Source organism: Cotesia glomerata, linkage group LG3 (assembly GCF_020080835.1).
Source record: "Cotesia glomerata isolate CgM1 linkage group LG3, MPM_Cglom_v2.3, whole genome shotgun sequence".
NCBI lineage: Eukaryota > Metazoa > Arthropoda > Insecta > Hymenoptera > Braconidae > Cotesia > Cotesia glomerata.
In genome coordinates, this window is record NC_058160.1 from 5,892,242 (window position 1) to 5,917,356 (window position 25,115).

At 31.6% G+C, this 25,115-nt stretch overlaps 3 protein-coding genes across 5 annotated transcripts; 2 read left to right on the forward strand and 1 right to left on the reverse strand.

Annotated features, from left to right (window-relative positions):
- Positions 1-252: 252 nt before the first annotated feature.
- Positions 253-3,489, forward strand: LOC123260627 (SET and MYND domain-containing protein DDB_G0273589-like). The gene is made up of 5 exons (XM_044721842.1): positions 253-520; positions 586-1,622; positions 2,494-2,753; positions 2,820-3,131; positions 3,229-3,489. The coding sequence occupies exons 2-5, from the start codon at positions 593-595 to the stop codon at positions 3,472-3,474; spliced, it is 1,848 nt and encodes a 615-aa protein (XP_044577777.1). The 5' UTR covers positions 253-520; positions 586-592; the 3' UTR covers positions 3,475-3,489.
- Positions 3,490-4,167: 678 nt separating this feature from the next.
- On the forward strand, positions 4,168-7,583 carry LOC123260865 (SET and MYND domain-containing protein 4-like). 2 transcript variants are annotated; one of them, XM_044722203.1, is made up of 5 exons: positions 4,168-4,381; positions 4,795-5,910; positions 6,316-6,593; positions 6,673-6,978; positions 7,069-7,583. In XM_044722203.1, exons 2-5 carry the CDS (start codon positions 4,797-4,799, stop codon positions 7,318-7,320), a joined length of 1,950 nt encoding a protein of 649 aa, XP_044578138.1. In that variant the 5' UTR covers positions 4,168-4,381; positions 4,795-4,796; the 3' UTR covers positions 7,321-7,583. The 2 variants fall into 2 exon arrangements, with proteins under 2 accessions (XP_044578138.1, XP_044578139.1); XM_044722204.1 differs by having other exon boundaries at positions 4,168-4,343.
- Positions 7,584-7,615: 32 nt separating this feature from the next.
- LOC123260866 (hemocytin) lies at positions 7,616-24,805 on the reverse strand. 2 transcript variants are annotated; one of them, XM_044722206.1, is made up of 26 exons: positions 24,594-24,805; positions 24,416-24,514; positions 23,974-24,101; positions 23,743-23,902; positions 23,320-23,447; positions 22,827-22,922; positions 22,535-22,759; positions 22,398-22,426; positions 21,666-22,311; positions 21,305-21,592; positions 20,109-20,539; positions 19,661-19,928; positions 15,378-19,583; positions 14,744-15,262; positions 14,481-14,673; positions 13,746-14,086; positions 11,622-13,679; positions 11,440-11,553; positions 11,125-11,358; positions 10,101-10,393; positions 9,751-10,029; positions 9,417-9,680; positions 9,190-9,342; positions 8,235-8,349; positions 8,004-8,156; positions 7,616-7,921 (listed from the first exon to the last, which is right to left on the reverse strand). In XM_044722206.1, exons 1-26 carry the CDS (start codon positions 24,689-24,691, stop codon positions 7,734-7,736), a joined length of 11,706 nt encoding a protein of 3,901 aa, XP_044578141.1. In that variant the 5' UTR covers positions 24,692-24,805; the 3' UTR covers positions 7,616-7,733. The 2 variants fall into 2 exon arrangements, with proteins under 2 accessions (XP_044578141.1, XP_044578140.1); XM_044722205.1 differs by having other exon boundaries at positions 22,398-22,759.
- Between the last annotated feature and the right edge of the window lie 310 nt (positions 24,806-25,115).

Sequence of the window (25,115 nt, forward strand, 5' to 3'; positions counted from 1 at the left end):
ATTTCTGGGCTTACTATAGTTTGTGCTGATAAAATTTAATAATTTTAAGTGAATTAAGTGTTATAATTGATTATAATTAATTAATATCAGTAAAATAAAGTATAAATTACTTTTATAATATATCATTTTGGAAAAAGGAGATCCATATAATTAAATAAAATTTTGCAACCTCGAAATACCGTTCTGCTTACAGTAAACACAGTAGGTAGTCTGGCGCTCCGTTTACAACGGATTTGAACGGAACTTGGCGCCAGATTCTACCGAATCTGTGGATTTTTTACTAAACAGAATGGCTTTATTGTTTACATCACACATGATCACGCATTTAAACGGTACATAACGAAATTCATTATTAGAATTACACCCGTACGTATGTTTGCTACCCTTACCTGGGCCATAAAAAATTAATTTAAGCACTCAAAATTAAAAATACTTAATTTCTGAGTAAAATTTGTTGATTACTTGCGTATCTTCAATCGACTGATCCACTAAAATTCAGAAGCAATTAACATTTCACAAGGTAATATAACCTGAATTAATTTTAATTAGAATTTTGTAACTTATTTCTTTTTTTCAATTATTAAGCATAAATATGGCACTTTTATTGAGTGAAATTGAATCGTTGAAAATCGACGATTTCAAAGATGCAAAGACTGATGAAGATTTTATTAAATCAGCTATGAAATTATGTCAGCCTTTGACACTCAAGGATCCAAAGTTATTCGTTAATCATGACTCAAAGAATGATGAATTAGCTAAAGAATCTTTAAATCTCGGAAAGACGCTGGTCAGTCAAAATGAGCCTTTAAAAAATGTAATACAGGTTTACAATAAATCTATGGCTCAAGCAACCTTTGGTTCTGAATTACTAGCCCACGCTTTTGCCAATCGCTCAATTGTTTTAACGAAAGCTGCAAGATATGAAGAATCTTTAAAAGATATTCAACACGCATTAGAGAGTAATTACCCTGACCATTTAAAAGCATCATTGTACGCTAGAAAAGCGAGAAATTTATTAGCTTTAAATATAAATGACAATGTTGACGAAACTCTAGCTGAAGCAAAAAAGTGGGCATTAAAAATTGATGAAAAAAAAAGAGATGTGTTCCTGAATGATCTAGATAAATTAAAGAATAAAAAATTCAAAAAACCTGTGACACACTGTGATGGTCGTGCTTTTTTACCAACGGCTCCTGATGATAATCCACAATTGTTGAAGACTTCTGGCGCTATTGCTATTAATAATTCTGATAAATTTGGCAGACATTTGGTGGCCTCTAGAAATATTGAAGCTGGTGAACCTCTGATGGTTCAAAAATCTTACTCAATGATTCTTGTATCAGAATATAGGTTTAAATGTTGCTGGAATTGTTCAAAAATTTGTTGGTCTGGCGTTCCGTGCGATATATGTTCAAATATTATTTACTGCAGCAAAAAATGTCGTGATATCGCTTTCAAAGAACATCACGATTTTGAATGTTCAGTTATTACTAGTTTGTTGAACAACGAGATTTATGAAGATTCTATGATTATGAGTTTGCGATTGTTTACCAAAGCTTTCAAAGAGTTCGGTACTTTGGAGAAATTGTACAGAAAAGTTCAAGAAATTGATTCAATAAACGGTACTTTTCATAATTATAGAACTAAGTTAATAATTTTTTTTTTATTAATTAATAAGTAATTAATCTATATTATTAAGAAAATAAGCAAAATTTTGTGGCCAGTGTATTTGTATGATAAAATGGCTTTTTATGGTTAATTTTGGTATCGTTGGAAAAGTCTTGATCTGGAGTTGTGCCTTTTCAAGGTTTCATATCATTCTCACCAATAGTTAATTTATAATGATAAGTATTTAGGCTGCATTCGAAAATGCTCTGTCTCTGGATACATAATTAAAAAATGACCTTGTATCTTCTGAACTATTGAAATTTTCAAAGATATAAGCTCATCTCGACGTTACACTCATCAAGACCTTTCATTTCAGTACCCACATCAATTTTTCATATATTTATATATATTATATATATGAAAATTATATCAAAATGCATGTGGGTACTCAAATGAAAGGTCTCAATGAGTCTAACATCTAAATGAGTTTATATCTTAAAAAATGTCAATAATTAAGAAATGACCTTGTATATTGTGAACTATTGACATTTTTAAAGATACAAGCTCATCCCGATGTTACACTCATCAAGACCTTTCATTTGAGTACCCACATCAATTTTTCATATATTTATATATATTATATATATGTATATATGAAAAATATATCAAAATGCATGTGGGTACTCAAATGAAAGCTCTTGATGAGTGTAACATCGGGATGAGCTTATATCTTTAAAAACGATAATATTTAAAAAAGTACAGTGTAATTTAACAAAAGTCATTATTTAATAAAGCAAAATTTTATTTATTTAGAGTTCACAAGTCACGGCAGTGACATAGTGACTGCAAGGTTGCTAGTAATGATTAATGATGATTTATCCACAGATCCAATAATAAAGCTTTTTAATGGCGATGTTTATGATGAAACTAAATATGCAAGTGTTTATTCATTATATCGCAAACCCACAGGCCATGACTTCAAAACTAGCAGCGCAATTAAAACTGCCTGGATTATACATTGTTTAAATGCAACTACGGAAATATTTGGCAAAAATTTAACAGAGTTGGTGGAAGATAATTGGGCATTGTTTGTTGGAAAATTATTATTACGTCATTACGAAATAAATGTGTCAAACATGATTGCGGTATTTAATTATTATTTATGTTTGTCTTTAATTTTCACAACAAAAATTACTTAATTTTGATTTCAGATTGAGCTAAGCCAGAAAAAAAGTGATGATAAAATAAGAATGTGTGGTGCAGTTATAAATCCACTGATCGATTTATGCAGTCATTCCTGCGATCGCAATGCCTACGCAATTACTTCTGGAGATATTTTTTCTCTTATATGCATTCATCCGATCAAAAAAGGAGAGCAAATTTGCATTAGTTATGGACCAGATTACAGAGAGCAAGATACTGTAGACAGAAGGGCAGTTTTAAAAACGAATCACGGTTTTTGGTGTGAATGCTTTCCTTGTGTCAATAACTGGAGTCCAAATGAAAATCTGCCAACTTGTGTGGTAATTATGATTATTTTAATTTATTTTTATTGTAATAATTTTGCATTCTAATTTCAATCAACTAGAAATAATGATTAATTGAAATTTCATTTCATAGGATTATTTGTCAAGCAAAACAAGGGTAGAATTATTGACAGTTATGGGAAATTTCAGCGATTATTTTTCGTTTAAGACTCTTGAAAGTTTAACCACCGATGATATTTTGAAGTTATTGTCCAAATTTTTTGAATTAATAAATTTAGTCGGTAAAGATGTCAGTTTTTTATCTCAAGAAGTGGACGATTTAAAAGTTTTAATGCTTTATGTTTTGAAGTGGATTAATTCTCGTCAAACAATTTTTTGATTCATACATATATAAGTATATATATAAATATACTATTCATTGATATGATTATGAATCATAAATATACTAAGAATATGAATTATTGTTTTTTCTACATTAATTTTAGTCATAAAATATTTTAAGTTAGATTATTTTGTTCTCATGGAAAAATTTCTACGATAAAAGAATACCGACAGTTTTTATAATATTTCATATATTCAATTCCATTAATAAAAAATAATTATTCACGTTATACTATGTTATATTTTGATGACTCGATTAATTTATTTAAAAATTAAATTTTTAGTTAGAGAATAAATTATTGAATAAAATTGCATCAGGTATTGCGATGATTTTGCTAAAATGCGCACGTGAAATTTAAAACTATAATATGATTTATCTCCTTAAAAATTAAAAAACTAATGTTGCGTCTATCTACAACAATCAATGTAACAAAACTTCGAATAAATGTCTAATTAAAGAAATATAATTGCCAAAAGCTTTTCTGTATGGTATCAGCAATACTGAGAATTATTATCACGATGACTCATAAATTTTTTTTATTTGTTGTATTATCGTCAACTATAGGAAATTCTTGTTCTTTGTTTTTATTTTGGTAGTTCAAAGTAATGCACTTAATGATAATCTCTACTTACAACTAACAGTAGATTTTATTCTGTACTTTAGTAATTATTTTTCTTAGCATACTTTACAAATAAAATAATTTTCGTAATTCATACCTGCTTCATTCCATCGTTGTACTTTTATCACATCACTCTTGCTTTTAATATTTATTGAGTTTGGTAAATTAAAATAGGATTTGTAATTGAAATCAGAACTAAAATTTTTTATTATTTTTTTCATTTGTGATATTAACAATAATTCAACAAGTGAGTAATTTTAACATAAGAAAGCAATTTATCTACAGGTAAATTATAATTATGTAAAATAAATAAAAATATGTCTAGTTCGTAATTGAATCATAAGTTTTGTGAATGATATTCATGTTTTTTTTTTTATTCTTTTGCTAAAATCTCAGGAATTAATTTAAAATTATTAGAATAATTGATTAATTTTAGGTAAATTCATAAAAAAATAACATAAATTTTAAAATTAAAACTTAAATCAAGTTAAAAAACTTGAATAATTCTTCAGCTTGGAATATAATTTTGTTTGCACTTTATTATAAAATAATGACAATTGAAATTGAGATTAAATTTTGCTGAAGAATTATATAATTGACTATGAACATTCAAATATTCATTAAATCAATTCTTATGTAATCTTCTCTGAAATTTATAATCGATATTAACTATTATTAACATATTTTTAATTTTACAGAAATGGCGTTGATCTCCGAGGTAAAAGAACTGTTCAAGCAAGTGGAAATCAATAATTCCTCTAGAAAAAGTGATGAAGATTTTATAAAATATGCGTTTGAAAAAGCAACAGCATGCGACGAAGTTATACCATCAATAACAGGTTATTTGGATACTAAAAATGAAACAACTTCGGCAATAAAATTGCAGATGGCTATTAAAATGTCTAAGGATAAAAAAGCGCCATTGGAAAAGATAATTTCATGTTTTAATCAATCAGTAGCATATGGACTTCACAAATCCGACATTTTAACTAAAGCTTACATAAACCGTCACATGTTTCTAGTGGATATGTGCATGTATGAAGAAGCATTGAAAGATATCGAAAGTGCATTACTAATAGCTGTTTCAGAGGAATTACGGGTAGATTTAAACATAAAAAAAATAAAAGTTTTATTAGCTTTAAATAACGGAGAAGAAGCTAGTTTTTTAATGAATGATACTTTCAATTTATTATATAGTTCAAAAATGAAAGAAAGCAGTCAAATAAGATATGAAGTAGAGATGGTGAAATTGTCTCTAGAATTAGGGTATTGTCTTGGGTATGCAGAGTCTCTACCCCCCGGTAAAAAACAAGAAAGTTTCTCAAATCTACGCCCCAACCAGTTCCAACCAGTAGTTTTACAACGTGATAATTTCAAATTTATACCGATCGAAGATGACGTTAAAAAGTGTTCATTCAAATCATCAAAAATCTCTCTAAATTACCTTTATGATTTGGGGTATCATTTAGTCGCTCAAGAAGATATTAAAGCTGGTGAACCTCTCTTGGTAGATCCAGTATATGAAAAAGTAATTAAGTTTAAAGAACGCTACCTACGCTGTTGGAATTGTACAAAATTTTGCTGGTCTTGTATTCCCTGTCACATGTGTGCTAATGTCATTTTTTGCTCTACACCATGTCGAAATGAAGCTTTTAGAAAGCACCTTATTGAGTGCCAAATAATTAACGTATTATTGAATCATCGGAATTTTTATCACGAACAATCCTTGTTGAGCTTAAGATTATTTATTCGAGCTTTCAATGAGCTCAAAAATCTAGAAAGCTTAAAATGTTATGTAGAAACAATAAAAACAGGTAATTATCATACTTATCATGGGAAACGAATGTTTTTGTAAAAGTAGTTGGGTAAAATTGATCAAATTTATAAAATCTATACTTTTTGTACTTGGTTTGAATTATTTATAATTTCAGAATTTTATCAAAATTTATAAAGTGCAAGAAGTGAAGATTTTATAAAACTAGTGAAATTTATGAAAAAAGTGATACTGAAATGATCAGACATTTGATATTTTTTTATTTTTATTACAAATCAATTATAAAGAAAATTATTATCAAAAAATTTGTATTTGTGATTTTTTTTAATTTTTAGATGAAATTTTTTTATTAAAATTTAATTATTACAAAAATCCAAAAAAGTGACATATGTTAACTTCAGTATCTTTTAAAAATCTAATACTGTTGAAAAAATTATATTTGCAGAATGCAAGAGTGCAGAACTAGTGATTGGTGGTATTCAGTCTGACAAATCCATCGGATACCGGCACTTCTATTGTATGAGTCGAGACCCAATGGACAAAAAATCTAAAGATAAACATTCTTTCGCTGCGGTGTATTATACATATTGCCTGGCAGCCACAACTGGAATATTTGGTAAAAAGATTACGGACTGTAAAGAATTAATGAACCACCCGTTGGCCTTATTTGTTGCGGAATTACTTTTTCATCATGCGATGTTAATTGATACACATATGATCCCGGTATTTAAATTTAAAATTCTTTATATTAATTTTTTAGAATAAAAATATTATTAATTTTATTTTTCATACTTTGTTCTAGTTAAGGCAACGGACTTTATGTGAAAACGCCAGAATCTATGGAGGTGCTATTATGCCTTCAGTGAGTTTATGTAGTAATGACGATCGTCCAAACTCATACCAATTTTTTAATCATAACAAAATTGTTCTTACTTCGATGGTGAATATTAAAAAAGGAGAAATAATACGTACAAATTTCGGGCTAAATTATTTAAAAATGTTAACGACAAAAGAACGAGATATTTTATTAAAAAAACCTAAATTTGGGAAACAATATGAAAGTTGTCTTCCTAATCAGAATTCTGGTACAATATATTCACCTTGCTGGGTAATTATTAAATTTATTCATTTTATTTAATTTTAATTAATTATTTGGAAATAAATGTTAACCTTGTATATTATATTTTAATATTTACAGAATCATTTTAAAAATCACGTTGACTATAATGATATACGAGGTTTTTTAAACGAGCTTTCAATTTCAAACTTGGTTCGATGGAGCTCAAACCAATTAGAAAAAGTCCCTGAAGAAAGAATATTGACTATTATAAAAAGTTTATTTCAATTTATCGGTGAACATAATGAAATTGAGATATCTTGTATAAGCGTAGAAGCAGTAAAGTTATTTTTGTACCATATTTATGATTTTATTGACAGTTATGAATTATAATCAATTCATGCATCAAAATTATAACTGTAAATATTATGACTTAGCGCAATTGTAAAAAAATGAGACTATGTATTCTTACTGTAATTCTTAAAATTCTTAAGAATATCAATTGCATGAAAAATTTTTTGAAATTGTAAATCCTAAAAATTGAATGTGTGTATATAAAATTTAAATCATTATATCAACGTTGCAAATTTTTAAATCAAACATAAAATTTATTTAAAAAGCTAATCTTAATTTTTGTAAAATGAATTTTATAAATAATACAGTTTAAAATAATTTATTTACGTAAAATATTATAAAAAATGTCTTGTAAATTGTACATTTGATTGCATTAATTATATTGCAAAAATCTAAAATAATACTCAAAAATAACAACCGCACAAAAACTAATTTAAGATTTATAAAAATTATTATCCTTTGACACCAGGCTTATGACCTTTTATATGTTTCATCGCTTTACAACCGTTACAAGCGCATGCAGTTGGCACTTGAATGCGTTTCAAAAATAATTTTCCATCTTCACATACAATATTAACAATTAATTCCTTTAATTCAATCGGTTGACAGCATTGACAATTTGTTTCTTGGACCCAGCTCACTGTAAATTTTTTTTATTGTTACTTCATGTACCCAAAAATATGTAATATTTAGTTGATTAAAATGTTAATATTATAATTTACCAGGATTGTAGTGGGTGGATGATTCACAAATACCGTGACACTCTGTTAATCCATCGATTGGAGCAACATTACGGCAGATGCCATGTTTTCCTCGTTTCTCAGAAATAATTCCAATTGTCGTATCCAACTCGAGAACTTCAGCCATACAGGTCTCTGTAAGTAAAATTATCATTAGGAACTTTTTTCAATACCATTTTGAACCTCATTTAATTGCTAAATATTTAAACGCACTTTGTAAATCGAGAGTTGTCATGTTGCATGCATTACAGCAACCATCATTATAAATGTCTTTCAATGGACATTTAAATACATCTGGACAAACACGAGAGCTCGTACTGATGACCATCTAAAATAATTATTAATTATTAATATTTATTTTAATATAATAATTTAATAAGGATATAAATAGACAAATGGCATCATACATAACGCGTTATTAATGCCAAAAGGAAGTATAAAAAAAATTTTTTTCCCCAATTAACTTGGAAATATATAAAAGTATGAATCTGGTTGAAAAATGCAAAAAAGAAAATTTTTTTTGATATGCGCCCTTTTGACTTGAAAAATTTTTGTGGAAATTTCTTGAAAGAATTTAAAATAAAATTTATAACTTCAGGATAACAAAAATTAAAAATTTCAAAAAATTGAAATAAAGTTTTTAGTCTAACTTCTAAAAATCAATCTTTCGTGAGATTTCAACGTTTTGAGATCCTTAGTCAGGTAAAAGATCCAGTTATTGACACTGGCCTAGTTCATTGACACTTGCAATTTTATTCTAATTAAAAAAATAAAATGTTCTCAAAAAACCAATTATCTTAAAATTTATAATTCAAAAATTATATTTATTAATTTATTAGAGTCGATTTGCTTTATTAAATTAAAATAAAATTGCAAGTATCAATAACTAGGCCAGTGTCAATAACTGGATCTTTTACCTAAGCTATTTTGGTTATTTTTACACACACACCCTTTTGGCTTTCATAATTTTTTTTCTTAAAGCCAAAAGGGAGAATATCGATAAAAAAGTTATTTTGCGTTCTTTAATCAGATTTTTACTTTCCTAAATTGATTAAAGAAAAAAAATTTTTTTTATACGCCCTTTAAGCATTAGTAACGCAATAAAACATTCTAAATTTTTTTCGTTCTCATCCTTTTTAAATTATAATATAAAATATTTTGTATTAACCTGGCCCTCGTTAAATTGGCATTCGTATGTAGTACAATTATCCTCAGAATACCAAACTGAATCAGGATTGTATAAAATACCGTCGACCACGCAAAATGCCGGAATGCACCTTCCGCAACATTGTCCTTCCTCTGGACTCTGATATTCCCATCCCTAAATAATCAATCATGGATTAAAAACACGTAAATAAAATATTGTAAGTAATACAAATTTTCCAAAACGCTTACGAATTCACAACTTGTGTTACAATTCTGGACAGTGCGTTGTAGTTCAATTTTTTCCGCACCTACTGCACAAATTTCTGTGATACAACTGTCGGCCGAGTTTTTCCATGTACTACTGGGTCTATAAACCTTTCCATCAGATCGACAACCCGTTCGGGTGTACTTCGGACAACATTGTCCAAAAATTTTTTCTTCTTCAATCTCATAAAGTTCTTCTTCTTGTGAATTGAGAATTTCACACTGCGTAGTAAGTTCTTTTACTCTCAACTATAAATTTAAATAAACAAGTTAGCATTTTTCTTTATAAAATAAAACAAAATAAACAATTTATACTTACATCTCTATTATCAGATATGCACTCGTAATTTGTGCAAAAGTCTTCAGAATACCATTGCTCTCCAATATTTTTAAGAGTTCCATTTACTACACAAGCAACAGCGACGCATTCACCGCAACATTTAACTCCTTTGTCTTTAGAAGGATTATACTCATATCCTTTATCGCAAGCAGTATTACATTCCTGATTAATAGTCGTCTTACGAACTCCAGTAGTTGTATTTTCGCACTTGACAATCACACATGTGTCACTTGGATTCAGATACCATTCTTGTCCAACCTAAAGATTAGATTTAATATTTATTTTTAGATTTAATTTGTAAAAGCAATTCGTATTGTTTGTAGACTTACATTATAAATAATGTCGTGATTTCTGCAAGCGACTCGTTCAACACGAGGACAACATTGACCAATCAAAACTTTTTCTTCTAGTACAAAATCGTCAAAATCTGGGTTTGAATGAATATTAGGACACTCTGTTGTCAAGCATGAAGGTTTAGGAAGTTCGTCAGAAGATTTTTCACAAACACAAGAAACACATGGGCCATCTTTCCACGTTTCTCCTACTTTTTTCGCAATGAGATTCTCATTTGTAACGTCGTTACTATTTATTACATTATAAAGACATAGATCTTTTGGTGGTTCTGAAAAAAAAAAAAAAAAATTATTGTGAATACTGATTCAATAAATCTTAAGCTCAATATTAAAAAGCCCATTTGGCTACAGCCGAGATGAAAGGTAGATTTCTTTAAAAAAAAGTATAATCAACTAGGAAAGAAACTATTTTCTGAATTTCATTAGAATCTGTTGAGAATTCTTGATAAAATAACATACATAAGTAGGATGTATTACACATTGCCTGAAAATGGTTCAATTGAACTTTTAACTTTGATAAAATAACTAATAATTGTCAAAAAGTTAACGTTATCTACGTCAAATTAGAGGTAATTTCATGAACTTTCACATAAATTTATCAAAAATTAGCCATCTCGTTTCAATTAAAAGTTATACATCAATGAAGTCACCGAAAGCGTGATTTTCACTATTTTGATCATTTTGAAGAGCTGCCATTTCTAAACTTATTAATAGATTTCTCTCATCTTCGAACTCATTCAAGATTATTATCCAAAGAATATCTATAACAAATTTCATCTAAATCCGTCAAGAACTGTAGACATAATCGCGGCAACATCCCGCATTATATTAAATATATTTATATAAATTTTTTAACGAACATTATTTTGGAGCTTTACTTGACTAGTTAAGAGATATGAAGACAAAATTCCGAGTAAATTCCGACATGAGGACCAATGCAAAAGGTTGATTTTTATGAAATCTACTTAAAAAGATTGCTGTGAGATGTTAATTTTCTTACCGCACTCATAAGTGGGACAACAAGCTCCTGGAGCTTCTTTTAATTTAATACTGTTGTAATATCTTGAACAATTTTTAGGTGTCGGACAAGTTTCTAGTTTACAAGCTAGTACTGGTCTAGGACAACATCCCGTCATATCCATTTCTTGAACAAAGCCTGGTTGAATATTTTCTTTTTCAACTTCTGGTGATACTGTACCGATTAAAGAAATACATTCCTCCGGGGTCATACACTCTACAACAATAAAGTATAAAAAAATTTAGATTGTTAAAATTTTTGTTTATCAGCAAGTCTTCAAATATATTGTATACTCACGACAAATAATTTTCTGACATCCATCAGGGTCAGTAATCAATTTCATAACTTGTCCGTAGCCACATTCTAATTGTTGCGGCTCTACACAAGTTGGTGGTATTGTTGGTACTGGAACTAAAAATTGACAATTAGAGAAGACTACTTAGTAAATATTTTTATTTAAATAATTAAATCTAACATACCACATAAATATTTCAAGCAACATTCGCCATCATGCCCAGGTACTTCTACTGGAGTGTAATTATCTTGACAAATAGTTTCCAACACCGGGCATTCGGTAGTCTGACAGTTGACAACTTTATTTTTGCAGGAACACGTAGTACATTTATCAGGATGCCAGACATCGCCTTCTACATGACCTTCATTATCACAAATGAAACATAGCTTCTCTGGAACACAAGTGTCGTTATGAAGAACATGATTTTTAGGACAGAAACAGCCTTCAGTTATTTCTTGAGAGCATTGTCTGGTATTAACGTCGTTGAGAGTTTCACAAGTTTCTAAACAACTTGGTCCGCATGCATGGTACTCCAAATGCATTGGACATGAGTACGGACACATGTCATTTGTTCTCCAACTCGGACAAAGTCCGACATCTCGGCAGTTTCTCGCGTATGCTTCTATATCTCCACAAATATTGCCATTCTCACAATGAGTGTCATAACAAGAGTGAATAAACGGTGTTGGATCAACTAAATTGTGACACTGACCAAATAATTCAGGATTCGCCATAATTGCACATGGATCATTATTCGCCGGAGGTGGAGTACACTTTTTAATCGGCTGACTCGTGCAGTCTTCAGCAGATAAAAATCTCGCATGCGGAATTCCAACTGCTAGCCAACTTGATCCAAATTCATCTATATTATTGGTATACTCGCCGTTAGCTTTTTTAAAATCTTCTTCATCATTTAAATTACAATTACCGCAGAGACCCTCAGTAGCACCGCCAAATATGTGAGAAGGTAGAGTTATTGTAAAAGCAAAGTTATTTCTGTAACTAGTGATTCCAAGTTGAATTGCAGAAATTAAAAATACAACATCGTAGTTACCAACTCTTTCGAAACTCATCCACGAATTTTTATACGGCAAACTCTCGATTGATTCACCATCTACTGTCAGTATAAAATCTTTAGAGTGTAACATTTGTTCTATTTGTATGTAGTGGCCTTTATAAAATACAGACAATGATTCAGTACAAACTCCTCGATCACACGGAACATTAGTCATTAAAATTTCATAAGTGTGATCTCCTGGTCCTATTTCGTTGTTACTTTTAGAAATATCTTGCGAGAGAACGTAAGTACAGTTACCAGTAAAAGTGAAGTTCTTTTTGTTGAAATTAACAAAATTAGCATTACCGAAGCCATTACAAACACAATCACGACATTCACTAGGAGGAATACAAATGTCGCCTTTACGTACAGTACCGTCAGGACAAAAGCATCCTGAAAAACAGACACCTTCCATCAGAGGGCATGGCTCAATTTCTTGTAAGTTGTCACAACTTGTTTCACACTTATTGCGGAAACAATCTTTGTAAACGAAAGGCGCTGGACAATTAATTACACAATTGTGAATGTTTCTCCATGTTGATAGATCAATGTTAGTATCCGCTGCTTGACATTCAGAGGCAAATGAATTAAGTGCTCGGCATCGACACTCTTCGGATGTCATATTTCCATTGATACACATACATGTTGACTCCAAGCAACGGGAAATCCATTTATCAACTGCTATAACATTTTTACAAACAGCGAAAGATCGGTCAGTGACAGAATTACAAATATTTCTCGCTTCTTCTAAAACGTAACGTGGACAATTTTGGTGCTCACATTCCGGAGTACCGTCCATTACCCAACTGTCTCCGAAATCTTTTGAAGAAATAGCTTGACTGCCATCAGGCTTCTGACGATCATTTTTCATAAGTCCATCAAAGAAACCGCACAATCCGTCGACGTGATGAGCCAACATTGTTGTAATTCCAATTTTTATATTTGAATTTTGATCCCATATCACCCAAAATCCATACTTGGTAGATATGAAATGTATGATATTACCAATGCGAGATATTTTAAATGTTCCCCTTCGATCGTGAAGGCGATTCACTTGCTTAGGTGTGAATGTATACTGGTCAATATCAACATGCATATCTGGATACAAGAGAATCGTATTGCTGTCTACATTTATTACAAGAACTTGTATACAAGGTTGATTACGTTTATCACAATGCTTTTCCACTGAAAGTTAAATATTATACATAGTATTTTTTTTTTTAATGAGTTTAGCAAAATAATTATACTTACAAGTAATGAACCAGTTATTCTGATACATTTCTCTCGCCAAAATATGATTACAAATTTCGTATTTGTATTCTAAATTATCGAATGTATTAAATGTTCTTCCCGTAACATTACAAACGACTTCGACTGGAGGTGGTGGTTTACAAATATATTTTGGACATGCAACTGGTGTATACATACTCAAAGGTTCATAAATAACACGATAATTAGATGGACACTTAACTTTTGGACATGGTACTTCTTGTATTTCTTTGTTAAATATCGGAGGTGGTCGAGTAGGTTTGCAAGAAAATTGTTCGCACTCCATTTCAATTGATTTCGAGTCGTTAAATTTGAGAGAATCACTGAAAAAAATAAATATTATTATTTTATTTCAAGTTTAATAAGATAACAATTATACTGAAAGAAAAATTTTTTTTGAAAAAAATGGGCACTATTGTGACAAGAAATTAATTTGAAAATTTTCAACAATTTTATTTCTTAGCTAAAAAAAATCAAAATTTTTCCCACAGTAACTTTTTTGTTAGAAAAAATTTTATATAGACAACTTGCAAATTTTCATCTAAAATTGTTTTTTTTCCGAATCTAGAAAAATTTTTTCTAACAATAAAGTTACTGTGAGAAAAATTTTGATTTTTTTAACTAAGCGATAAAATTGTTGAAAATTTTCAACAAATTAATTTCTTATTACACTCCTCATTTTTTTCAAAATAAATTTTTTTCTCAGTTTAGACATACTTTTTTCTTGGTTCTTTGATTGGTCTTTGTCTGCCTGCGCCGCCTTTCACACCACCCTTAACTCCTCCTGTAATTCTACCTTTAACACCTCCCTTGATTGGAGAATATGTACTTTTAGTTGGTGATGGTTTCTTCAAAGAAGCTAGTTTATATCCCTCTGGACAAACTGGTTTTTCACATTGCAATTTAGTAACTAAAAAAAAAAAAAAAAGACAATTTGTAACTAATTTGAACTCTAAACAAATTAATATTGATGTAATTACCTTTCTTTATCTCTACTGTAGTATAATTCATTTCAGTTTGTGTTTGGGATGTATGTGTACTGGTCGGTTCAGGCAATTTTCCTTTGCAATTGGTTTCATCATCCAAACAGTCTTTGACACCATCACACCAAGATGATTTTTTAATACAAATTTTACTTGTAGGACAAAGTACCATATCATCTGGACATGGTCTACAAACACACCCACACAATTCTGTGACAATTGATCGCATGTTTGGTTCATCACAAGGTTCGCATATTTTTGGTTGACAATCAGGTACTCCGCCCATTGCACATAAGCATTTCTGACAATCACTTGTTTCAAAAGTACTGCCAACTGAGTACGGTAGATGCTCAACAACACACGGACATAGTTGTTTTTCAACGCATGTTTCTCCGTTCCACCAAAGTGATCCATTACATTTGCAATCCAGTTCTGCTAGATTTTCAAACATTGAATGACACACGTTGCATTTTGACTCAAGTTTTTTAATTGGAAGTGAAATAACTTTTTTATCATCTGAAAATTTAATTGATTATTAAAAAATTCCAATTTAAAAAACAAACAGAATTTTTCGATTATAAAGCACACTCTTCTTCGCATCATGAGTCGTGCAATTAAGAAAAAAACTTACCATAAGGTTCATAACAGCCATGAATTTCTGCTTTGAGTCCTACATGTTCATGCCACTTAATAGGCTGAATTTTCAGGTACCGTGAACGAATAGGTTTTTCAAAATAATTTATCTTCGATGATTGATCATCAAAATTACCCAGGAATATTTTATCTGTACCCTCAGAATTCAAAACAGGCAACCATTGACGTTCATTGTCACCATAAAATACTTTATAAGCAGTTGTCCAAATGTTATCTGCCCCTTTTGTTTCCACTCCAGTGAGATTACGATTATCCAAAAAGTCAAACTGTACAAATTGATTTGGATTATCTAATGCGGCTTGCCATATTCCTGGTGATGAAAGTCGGATATTCGGAACAAGATTATCAAGAGTCGAAGAAGCGATTACTTGCTCTTCAACCATAACTCCACTATCCAGCCCCATAGCATCATCACAAACCGGATTATTTATTATTTCTTCAACAATTGGAGAAACTGTAGTTGGAATCGTCTCATATAATTTTGTAGTTGAAGCAACAGTTGTTTCATAGGTTGTCTGAGTGGTTACGTGATCTTGGCAACCTAACAAATCAAGTCTTATAGCGATACCATGGTGCCAGGTCTGAGGATTGATTCGAATAATTTTAGCTTCGATAGGTTCTGAGAAAAATTGTTTGACTGGAGTCGATGAATCTATCGGCCCTTGGAATATTTGTGGTTTATTTTGATTTTGTATAAAAGAGAACGTTTCACCATTTTGAGAGAACAAAACTTTGTAACTAGTCACGTATTTATTTTCACCTGGATTTCCTTGCATTACAATCCCATAAATAGGTTCAAGTCTCGGAAATTTAATCTCAATCCATTGCTCAGAATCCATGAATTCTGGTTGCCAGCTTTTAAAAGCAACTGATTTTGTATGTGATGACTTTAATTTAGCAAACTCAGGTTTATAATGAATCCCTGCGATACTACTAGCGTTAAATATAACTTGTTTGTCAATTTTATTCGTGTCTAATAAACTTCTGTACTGTTTACTGACACACGGCTCTGCTGGCGAAACAGTATTGACTGTAATGATTGTATGATCTTCAATAGTAGTCGCAGCTTGAGTTGTCGGCGAAGTTGGCAAAGACGGTGGTGTTGTAGTACAATAAGATTTATCACAGGTGTAATAATTCCGCAAGCACTGACAGCGCTCGCATTCAGATTCAGCAATAACCGCTCCAGGTTTCACCACTTTTCCGTCGTGACTTTTACACGGACAATCAGCTTCTTCAACACAACTATGGGAGTCTCGCCAAAATTTGTGTGGAGGACAAATATTTTCGTCGTTTACACACCCAGGAATGCATTCTTTGTCATCTGAGCAAAGATTTTTCTCAGTTAAAATGTATCTGTAATACTCACAAGTTTTGCTACATTGAATAGCGCATTCGTCCCACCGCTCACCCTCTTTACACTGAGGACTTTTTGTCGTAATTTGACCGCAATCTGGGCGTAACTTCATTACATTATTCGGCCAATCGCATATCTGCATCACTGGGTTGTACATCATATCAACTCCACATGTTTTCTTCACCAAGTGACCGCTCGGTAAACATTGATAGAATGCATGACAATCAGAAGGATGCGCCTGATTTGGATGATTTACATCGCAATCTTCAGTTATCAAGGTACTACTGGTTGTACTAGATAATTCAGGAGTAGCTGTTGTCTCTTCACTGCATCGACACAAAACGCTGATTTCAAAATCTTCGCAAGGTACTTTATCTTCCGACTGACAATAAAGACCGCGTTCTAAACTGCATTCAACGTTCAATCCTGTTTCTTTGGGTGTTTTATGCCCATTTACAGTTCTGCATCTGATGTCAACCATGTGTTCCTTGGAACAACGAGTGGAGTTTACTCCAAGAAGAGTTATCATTGACGGTAGAGGTTCAGTGTCAACAGCCGGTTTTGATTTCTTGCCCTTTATAGCAGCATTTGCGGTTTTCTTTGGCGTATACGTATTTATCCAGGCAGTCCAACCATCAACACACTTTTCTGATTGTTCCATTGGAACAGTAGAAGGTTCAATCGATGAAGAAACACACGGAGCGCCATTGCAGATAATTTTTCCCCGACTGCAAAAGCATGTTTGACATGCATCACTACTGACTTTATCACCTTCATAATAAATAACTCCTTCAATTTCTAAACAAAGCGGTTTGCATAAAGCTTTTGGAACGCATTCTTTAAGAGTGCTATTCCGATAAACTTCGCCTTCTGGACAAGATTTAGTGAGACATCCTTCGACACAAGTATCTTGAACGCACAACTTGGATACGTTGGTAAAAGTCAAACTGTCGCACGTTTCTTGAGGACAAGTTGATAAACAAGGAGAGTATGAACTGCAGCTTTCGTCGCATTGCATAGGACATAGATCTTGAGATCGCCATTTTATAGGAATAGATTTTCTGTTGCATTCTTGAGCGTACGCCGCTAAAGCTGTACACAAACATTCGCAATCCCCGCCTCCGTCGCAGCCACATGTGTCGAAAATGCAGCGTTGAACAAACGGCTCAATATCAACTTCAGAATGACAAGGCTGGAATATAGAACTCTTCAACACTCCGCATTTTTGAATTGCCCAAAGCTTGCGCTCAGGATGTCTATCGCAAGTATCTGTAATATCTTTTGGTTCCGGACAGTAGTTGTCTTTTTTCCAAGAGTTGGCAAAAATACCAGCCGAGACTTCAGATATTCCACCAGAAGGGGTTTTAAAATCATCTTCACTATTGTTGTTATAATCTCCACAAAGACCTTTGGTTCTACCTTTCCACTTAGGATCCAATTTAACGTACACCCGTGTTCCTTTGTCCCATTGTAATACTAATCCCAAGTCAGGTACGTCTACAAAGACAAACAAACCAGCGTGACGAATCGCTAATCTTTTGAAAGAATCATTGGGAATAGATTTATCTCGTGTTAATGTAATTATTTCCTGGTTGTTACCATTTCCGACTTTAAGTGTTACAGATTTAGAGCATGAGACGCCAGTACTTCCACAAGGAACATTTTGCAGTGAAATTTCAAACATTTCATCCTTACCAAAACTCGCTTTTGTAAAAACATAGTCACAAACCCCTTGGAAGTCATAAGTTTTATCATCAAATGTTTTAAAATGTGAATCACCCCATGCTGAGCATACTCCTGGACAAATTCGATCACTGCATTTCCAAGCACCTCTCTCACATTTGCAAGTATTGCAGTCTTCTTGCATTACGGAGCCTTCTTTGTAACTTTTGCTGCCATGGTAACAAGGACATTTCTCTTCTTCTACGCAAACTCCGCTTGAAGAATCCAAAACGTAACCACTCTTGCAAGTGCATCCAGCATGACAAATAGCGGGAGTTTGCTTGATTGGTTCATGCATATTTCGACAAGTTCGTGGTTCAGCTGGCTCACAAGTAGTGACTTCGAGATTTTTACTAGCAGTACAGACTGTTTTTAAATCAATCGCCGCTGGATATTTTTCTATGTCTTCAGTAGTTGCTAATTGACAAGCCCAATTTCCTCTAGCACAAGTACACAAGTCTTGGCCTTGTCTTCCTGGGCGAACTTCTTGATATCCGGCATTGAATTCCATTCCGTTGTATTGACATGGACATTCCCCGATAGGAATACATTGACCTAGTGCATTCAAAGTTTGTCCTTCTGGACAATTGCAGCCTTCTACGCATTCTTGACGACAATCTTGGTCAAAGGATATGTCACTACAAGATCGCGTACAACTGTTGCCACAAATTTGATATTCTTGACCAGCTGGACAGTGCAATTGACACTCTTCAATTTCCGTACGCCAGAGTAATTTAACGCCAGCTACAGCGCATTCTTTTGCATATGCCGAAAGAGTTGGACATAAACATCTTTCAATTTCAGCTTCACATGCGCACATATCATACTTGCAGTCTTCGTAGAACAAATTAGGGTCAACGTGCCAGTGACAGCTTGAGAAAAGATCGCTCAATAATTTTGAACAATGTTTTTCCGCGGTCGTCAGTCTTTCCGGATTTATGTCACAAGGATGTCGGAAATCTTTCATTGGCATGTCAGTACACTGCTCACTTGTTTTCCATTTATTCGCGAAGGGAATTACTGAGTCTTCTACGTCACCAATCGGAGTTAGAAAATCATCTTTCTGATTAGCCGTAAAAGTTCCACAGAGACCTTTTGTCTTTCCTATTGTGTAAAATTGTAAATTAATTAACAATATAAATACTTGGGGAATAGTAGTTGAGGGATGAAAAAATCATTACCACGAAAATCTGCTGGAGCGTTGACATATACTCGAGATATTCCATCCCACCATATTTCTAAGCCATTTGGTACATTGACAACAATGAAAATGCTACTTGCAATTTTTATTTTTACTCCAGATAACATTACAGGAAGTTTTGTGATGTCTTCTCCGTTGATTAATACCTGATTATTTTGTTTTAATTTAATCAAAATTTCATTCCAACGAATCGTTACAGATTTAGTACATGATGTTTCATCCATTGAAGATCGTGAAAGTCCCATTGCCTAGAAGATTTTTTATAAAAATATTTTTACATTCGTGAAAAATATATCAATTATTAATTTAATAAATTTTATATTTACTACTACAACTATTATTTTTTCAACTAAAATAAAATAATCTTCTAACGTAAGTGTCTATACTATTGGTAATAATTATTTTTTTAGTTTAAGAAATTAAATTACCTCGGAAATAGCGCCAGCACATGCAATATTTTCCGTTTCAATACTGTAATTGTCACCTTTAAGAAGATAATAATTACATTGTCCCATAAAATCGTAGTGCTTTCCATCAAAAGTAACGTAGTGAGGATCACCAACGGCAGAACATCTTGCTGAACACGTTACAGATGTACAAATCCATTTGCCAGCAGAACAAGTACAGGTATTACATTCTTTTGGAATAGTTGTTCCGGGAGGAAAGAATTTTCCACGTAATGTACAAGGGCATTCTTCGACAGATATACATTTTCCTTCAAGTAAAACAGTTCCTTCAGGACAGAAACATCCTTCCTCACACTCATTGTTCTCTTTGTGTTCTACAATGTCATTACTGCAAGTCGGTTGCGATTTTGGTCCGCAAGACTTATACACTTTACCTCCAGTACACGTCATTGCTATAAAAAAAAAAAAATTATATACTCGGCATGCAAGAGAAATCATATTTTCTTTTAATTAAATACTGATAAAAAACTAACTTAACCCGTAGTGGTCACACTTCTTAAAAATAACGTAGTGGTCATACTGGGTCTAGTTGACCCCATGTACGGAAAAAATTGTTGCTACTTGCATTCTTTTCAATATTTTCACTCGAACTGTACATGAGAGTAATTCTTTACACTTCCATTGAATAACTCAATTGTTTTTTAATTTTTTTTTAATTGTTTAACTATAAAAAAAAATGCGAGAAAGTCAAACTTCGAAAAATTTGACTTTTTTTTACTAAAAACTTCATTTTTTAAGATAAATCAAAATGACCTCCAGGGTCCTACTCCGGACATCGCATACTTTGACAAAAAAGTGGTGTCATGTGGAGCTTTTCAAAAAGTATATTTATTTGTGCAATTGAAATCGTAAATTTACATGAATCTCAAAAAATCTTTAAACAATAATAGATACGATTTTGAATGATATCTTCGAAGCAAGAGCAACTCAAAAATTGCCTGGGGTCATCTAGACCCATAATGACCACTACGGGTTAATTTAAGATAAAAATTCTTGAACCAAGAATATGATTTTAAAGAGTTTGATCATCTTGAATCAAGTAAAAAAAAGATTTTTTAAAATCAAGAATTTTTCTTTCTAAACAAGTTTATTTTTTTATCAGTGTTGACTGAAGAGTAAAATATTATATTAATAAATAAAAAATAGAAAGAACTTACGACAAGTTTCTTCACGTCGCCACGCTACTGAATCAATAACATGATCATGGAAACACTGTCGAATATAAACGCTCATTGTGTCACAAGCACATTGCTTCCTATTATTTTTCTTACAAGCACAGTAATCCCACTGGCATGTACTCTGAAGTTTTGCTAAATCAACTATTTTAGAACAGGCTTGGAATTTAGTATCTGAGAATAATGTAGAGCAAAACTCTTCAGCTTCCATAGTTAGGTCATAAGCTAAGTCACAAGAGTGTTGTGTTCGCGGGTTTTCATCACAACTCTCTGCAAAAAAATGAATGATCTTTAAAAATACATTCCAGTGACGCGAGTTATAATTAGAAAGTAAAGTATTTACCACCGATATTCAAAACTTTCCAAGTGGAAGCAAACGCTGCAGTATTTTTCGAATGGCTGTAATCTTTTCCAGTTTTATCATCTTCAGGATATCCATTCATTCTACCGCACAAGCCAGCTGTTTTATTCCACAAAGATTCTGAAGCTTTGATTTGAACGAAGAGACCACCGTCCCATTTTAAACTTGCACCCACAGTGTCTAAGTTCACAATGACAAAATGCGCAGACATTTCTACTCTCACGCCAGATAATTGCGCCGGAATCGGTAGAACTTTTTTGACCGTGCGAAAAGTTGGTAAACCATCTTCATTTAAAAGTAAAATAAACTCTTTTCCTTGTAAAAAGAATCTTGTGATTCTTGAGCAAGTGCCTCCGTTATAACAATCAGGATGGTTCTGTATCGTTATTGTAAATGTTCCATATTGAGTTTCTTGGATCAATGTATGTGCGCAATTACTTTCAAAACTGTAAATTGCACCATCGAATGTTTTATAATGAACTCCTCCCCATGAGAAACAAGTTTTTGATTCTGGTTTTTTTTCTTCAATTACTAAAGAGTTTTGGTCTATTGTAGAGTGAGTATGAGAAATTTGATCCTGATATTTTTTATTTATAGATTCTATTGAAACATGACCAGTTTTTACGCCCTGTAAAACGATGAAAATTGAAGAAAGTATATAAAAAAAAAACCCTAAATCAATTATTTAATGAGATAAGTATGAAATTTACTTACTTTTGTTTTCAATGTCAACTTTCCATTACCTTCAAAATTCATAAAATTTCTTAGTTCATTGCGATAAGATGATTGTGACATAGATGTATCTTCAATAATCCACGAATGATTAGTGATTTTAAAAAATGAATTCTTACTACTTCCAATTGGAACAATCTGGTAATCTGGGCCATTTTTACACTGAGGTATTGGTTGAGGCTCGAATACACCTTTTTCATAAGTACAAATATACTCGGCAGCCGGAGCGAATGAAAATTCAACCTCCTCTGGACAGTTTAGTGTACAAGCAAAGTAATCAGCTTCACCACGACAGTGATATCCGCCATTGAAACCGAGTTTCTGTGGCGTACAAGCATCCGCCGCTGTAATGTCATTTGTTTGATAAACTAATCTCTTATCTTTATTATATAATTTAATTAAATTACTCACAATATTGGCATTGAGGTCCACGGAAATCTTGTGGGCATTGACAAGTGTTCAAAGTTAAACAAATACCGCCGTTTTCACATGCTGGTGAGCAGGTAGCTTTAAAAAAATTACAAAATTAAGTGATCAGTATTGATTGTTATTTTATGAAATATGAATGATGATTTAAGTACAATTTTAAATATATATGGAGCAATTCATATTATTATTATTCAATAGCTGAAAAAAGTATAAATAAAGTTGTGGATATTTTTTGTACTTATGTACTACACAGTAAAAAATTTTGCACCATTGCGTCAAAAAATTTTGTGTTAAATTTTTAACACTTTTATGTGTAAATTTACCATTTATTGTGTTAAATTAACACAGAAAAATTTCAAATTAACACAAAAATATGTTAAATATTTAACATAAAAATTTTTAACATAAAATTTTTTGACGCATTGACGCAAAATTTTTTACTGTGTACAAATTAAATAATTTAGAAAATACTTACGTTTACAATCAGGAATAGAAACCCATTCAGTCCTTGTAGGTATCCAATTTCCATCTCGGCAAATTAAATTAGTAATTGATGAACCATCGGGAAAAGTGAAATTATTCATACATGTAATCGTACAAGTTCTGTAAAATATTTTAATTGTTAAAGAAGAAATAATAAAATAAAATTTGCGCACTGATAAAAAATTAATGTGATTCCAAAAAAAAAAATTCGTGAGCCAATATCATAATTTTGAAGAGTTTGATAAGCTTGAATCAAGTATAGCAATTCTTGATCTAAAAAATTATTCTTGATTTAATAATTTTTCTACTTGATTCAAGATATTCAAATTCTTAAAAATTATGTTCTTGGTTCAAGAATTTCTCTCTTGAATTAAGTTAATTGTTTTATCAGTGCATTAAAAGAAAAAATACTTACTTGGAATTACAGTGTCTACGCGCTCCGAGTACAGGCGCTGGAAGATTCAAGCAAGGCTTTATTTCATATTGGCACTGAGGACCAGAAAAATTTTCCGGACATCGACATTCATTTGGAGCAACGCAAATTCCATTATTGTAACATTGGGGTAAGCAAATAGCTAAAAATAATAAAAAAATTCATTATTATTGATTCACGATCATTAAATTATTTTATAAAAAAAATACTTACGCTCGCAATGAGGTATAGTATTCCACTCAGTACCAATAATTTGCCATTCATTCTGATTGCACGTTACAATAAGCTGAGTTTCGCCATTAGGGAATTGATAATTCGGATTGCAGTTTGCTCGACAACCCCTTTAAGCATAAATTAAATTATAAGAAAAATCTGAAAAACGGTTGAGCGTGCAGGCCATTTCTATAGAGCTTCTGATATATTCAAGCTTATAAGGGTTTAAAAATTTTTTATGAAATTTTGAGCTCAAAAATTTGACTAGTATAAATTTTCGAGATCTTTGCGCTATGTGCTCGAGCATAAAACGTGAAGATTTAATGAGAATTCAATTTTTTTAAATTGGGGTGAAACCAACAACTTCAGATTTTTCGGAAATCATTGATTTTCACAGCGGAAAGTTAAAAATAAAATTAATAATAAATTAAAAAATTATTACTTGATAGTTGAACATTCAATTGTTCCATAAATGGGAGCCGGTGGATGTTCTATACATCCTCCATTGTAATTTGTACTCTCAATCGATTCACTTTTTATTCTGAAAAAAATAAAAAAAGCATTAAAGTTAATTAACAATTAAAATTTTTAATTTTAAATAGCTAACTGGTACGACTTACATTGTATTTGAGTAATAGGTGTCAATTTTAGAAATATAGCTATCGTCAGCTAATGCACTGATAATTTTAAGAAATACAAAAAAATATTTTAGCGACATGATTATCAACTATCATTAAAAAATTCTATCCATTTGTATATAATGTAACTTTTCTTTTTTTATTATACACGGACTAAAATTTCCAACTTGTCCTCATCTAGAGTTTTTAAATACAATATAAGACGCAGCATCAACATCCGAGAGTATTTATGCATCAGACGAAGGAAACGGATAACTGATACTGTGAGAACGCTTTTGATAAATTTGACTAATTAAAAAATTAGGTCAACCATATAATAATTTATTAAAACTATGTTATTGTGACACTTGGGACTTTTTCTCGATAAGATTTATGGTTTTTCCATTTATGACGGCTGGAAATTACATTTAAATACACAGACAGGATGATAAACTATATCGGTGAACGAATTTATACTACATGACAGTTTACTGATAAATGTTTACTCATTTTATGACTGTGAAA

Excerpts from the sequence above, each read along its gene's own strand:
- LOC123260627 (XM_044721842.1), top strand. The coding sequence starts at position 593 with ATGGCACTTTTATTGAGTGAAATTGAATCGTTGAAAATCGACGATTTC. Across the intron at positions 2,754-2,819 it reads ATGTGTCAAACATGATTGCG|ATTGAGCTAAGCCAGAAAAA; the intron begins GTATTTAATTAT and ends TTTTGATTTCAG. Across the intron at positions 3,132-3,228 it reads AAAATCTGCCAACTTGTGTG|GATTATTTGTCAAGCAAAAC; the intron begins GTAATTATGATT and ends TTCATTTCATAG.
- LOC123260866 (XM_044722205.1), bottom strand. The coding sequence starts at position 24,691 with ATGTCGCTAAAATATTTTTTTGTATTTCTTAAAATTATCAGTGCATTA. Across the intron at positions 23,903-23,973 it reads TACTATACCTCATTGCGAGC|CTATTTGCTTACCCCAATGT; the intron begins GTAAGTATTTTT and ends TATTATTTTTAG. Across the intron at positions 9,681-9,750 it reads GCATATCTGATAATAGAGAT|TTGAGAGTAAAAGAACTTAC; the intron begins GTAAGTATAAAT and ends TTAAATTTATAG.
- LOC123260865 (XM_044722203.1), top strand. The coding sequence starts at position 4,797 with ATGGCGTTGATCTCCGAGGTAAAAGAACTGTTCAAGCAAGTGGAAATC. Across the intron at positions 5,911-6,315 it reads TGTAGAAACAATAAAAACAG|AATGCAAGAGTGCAGAACTA; the intron begins GTAATTATCATA and ends TTATATTTGCAG. Across the intron at positions 6,594-6,672 it reads TTGATACACATATGATCCCG|TTAAGGCAACGGACTTTATG; the intron begins GTATTTAAATTT and ends ACTTTGTTCTAG.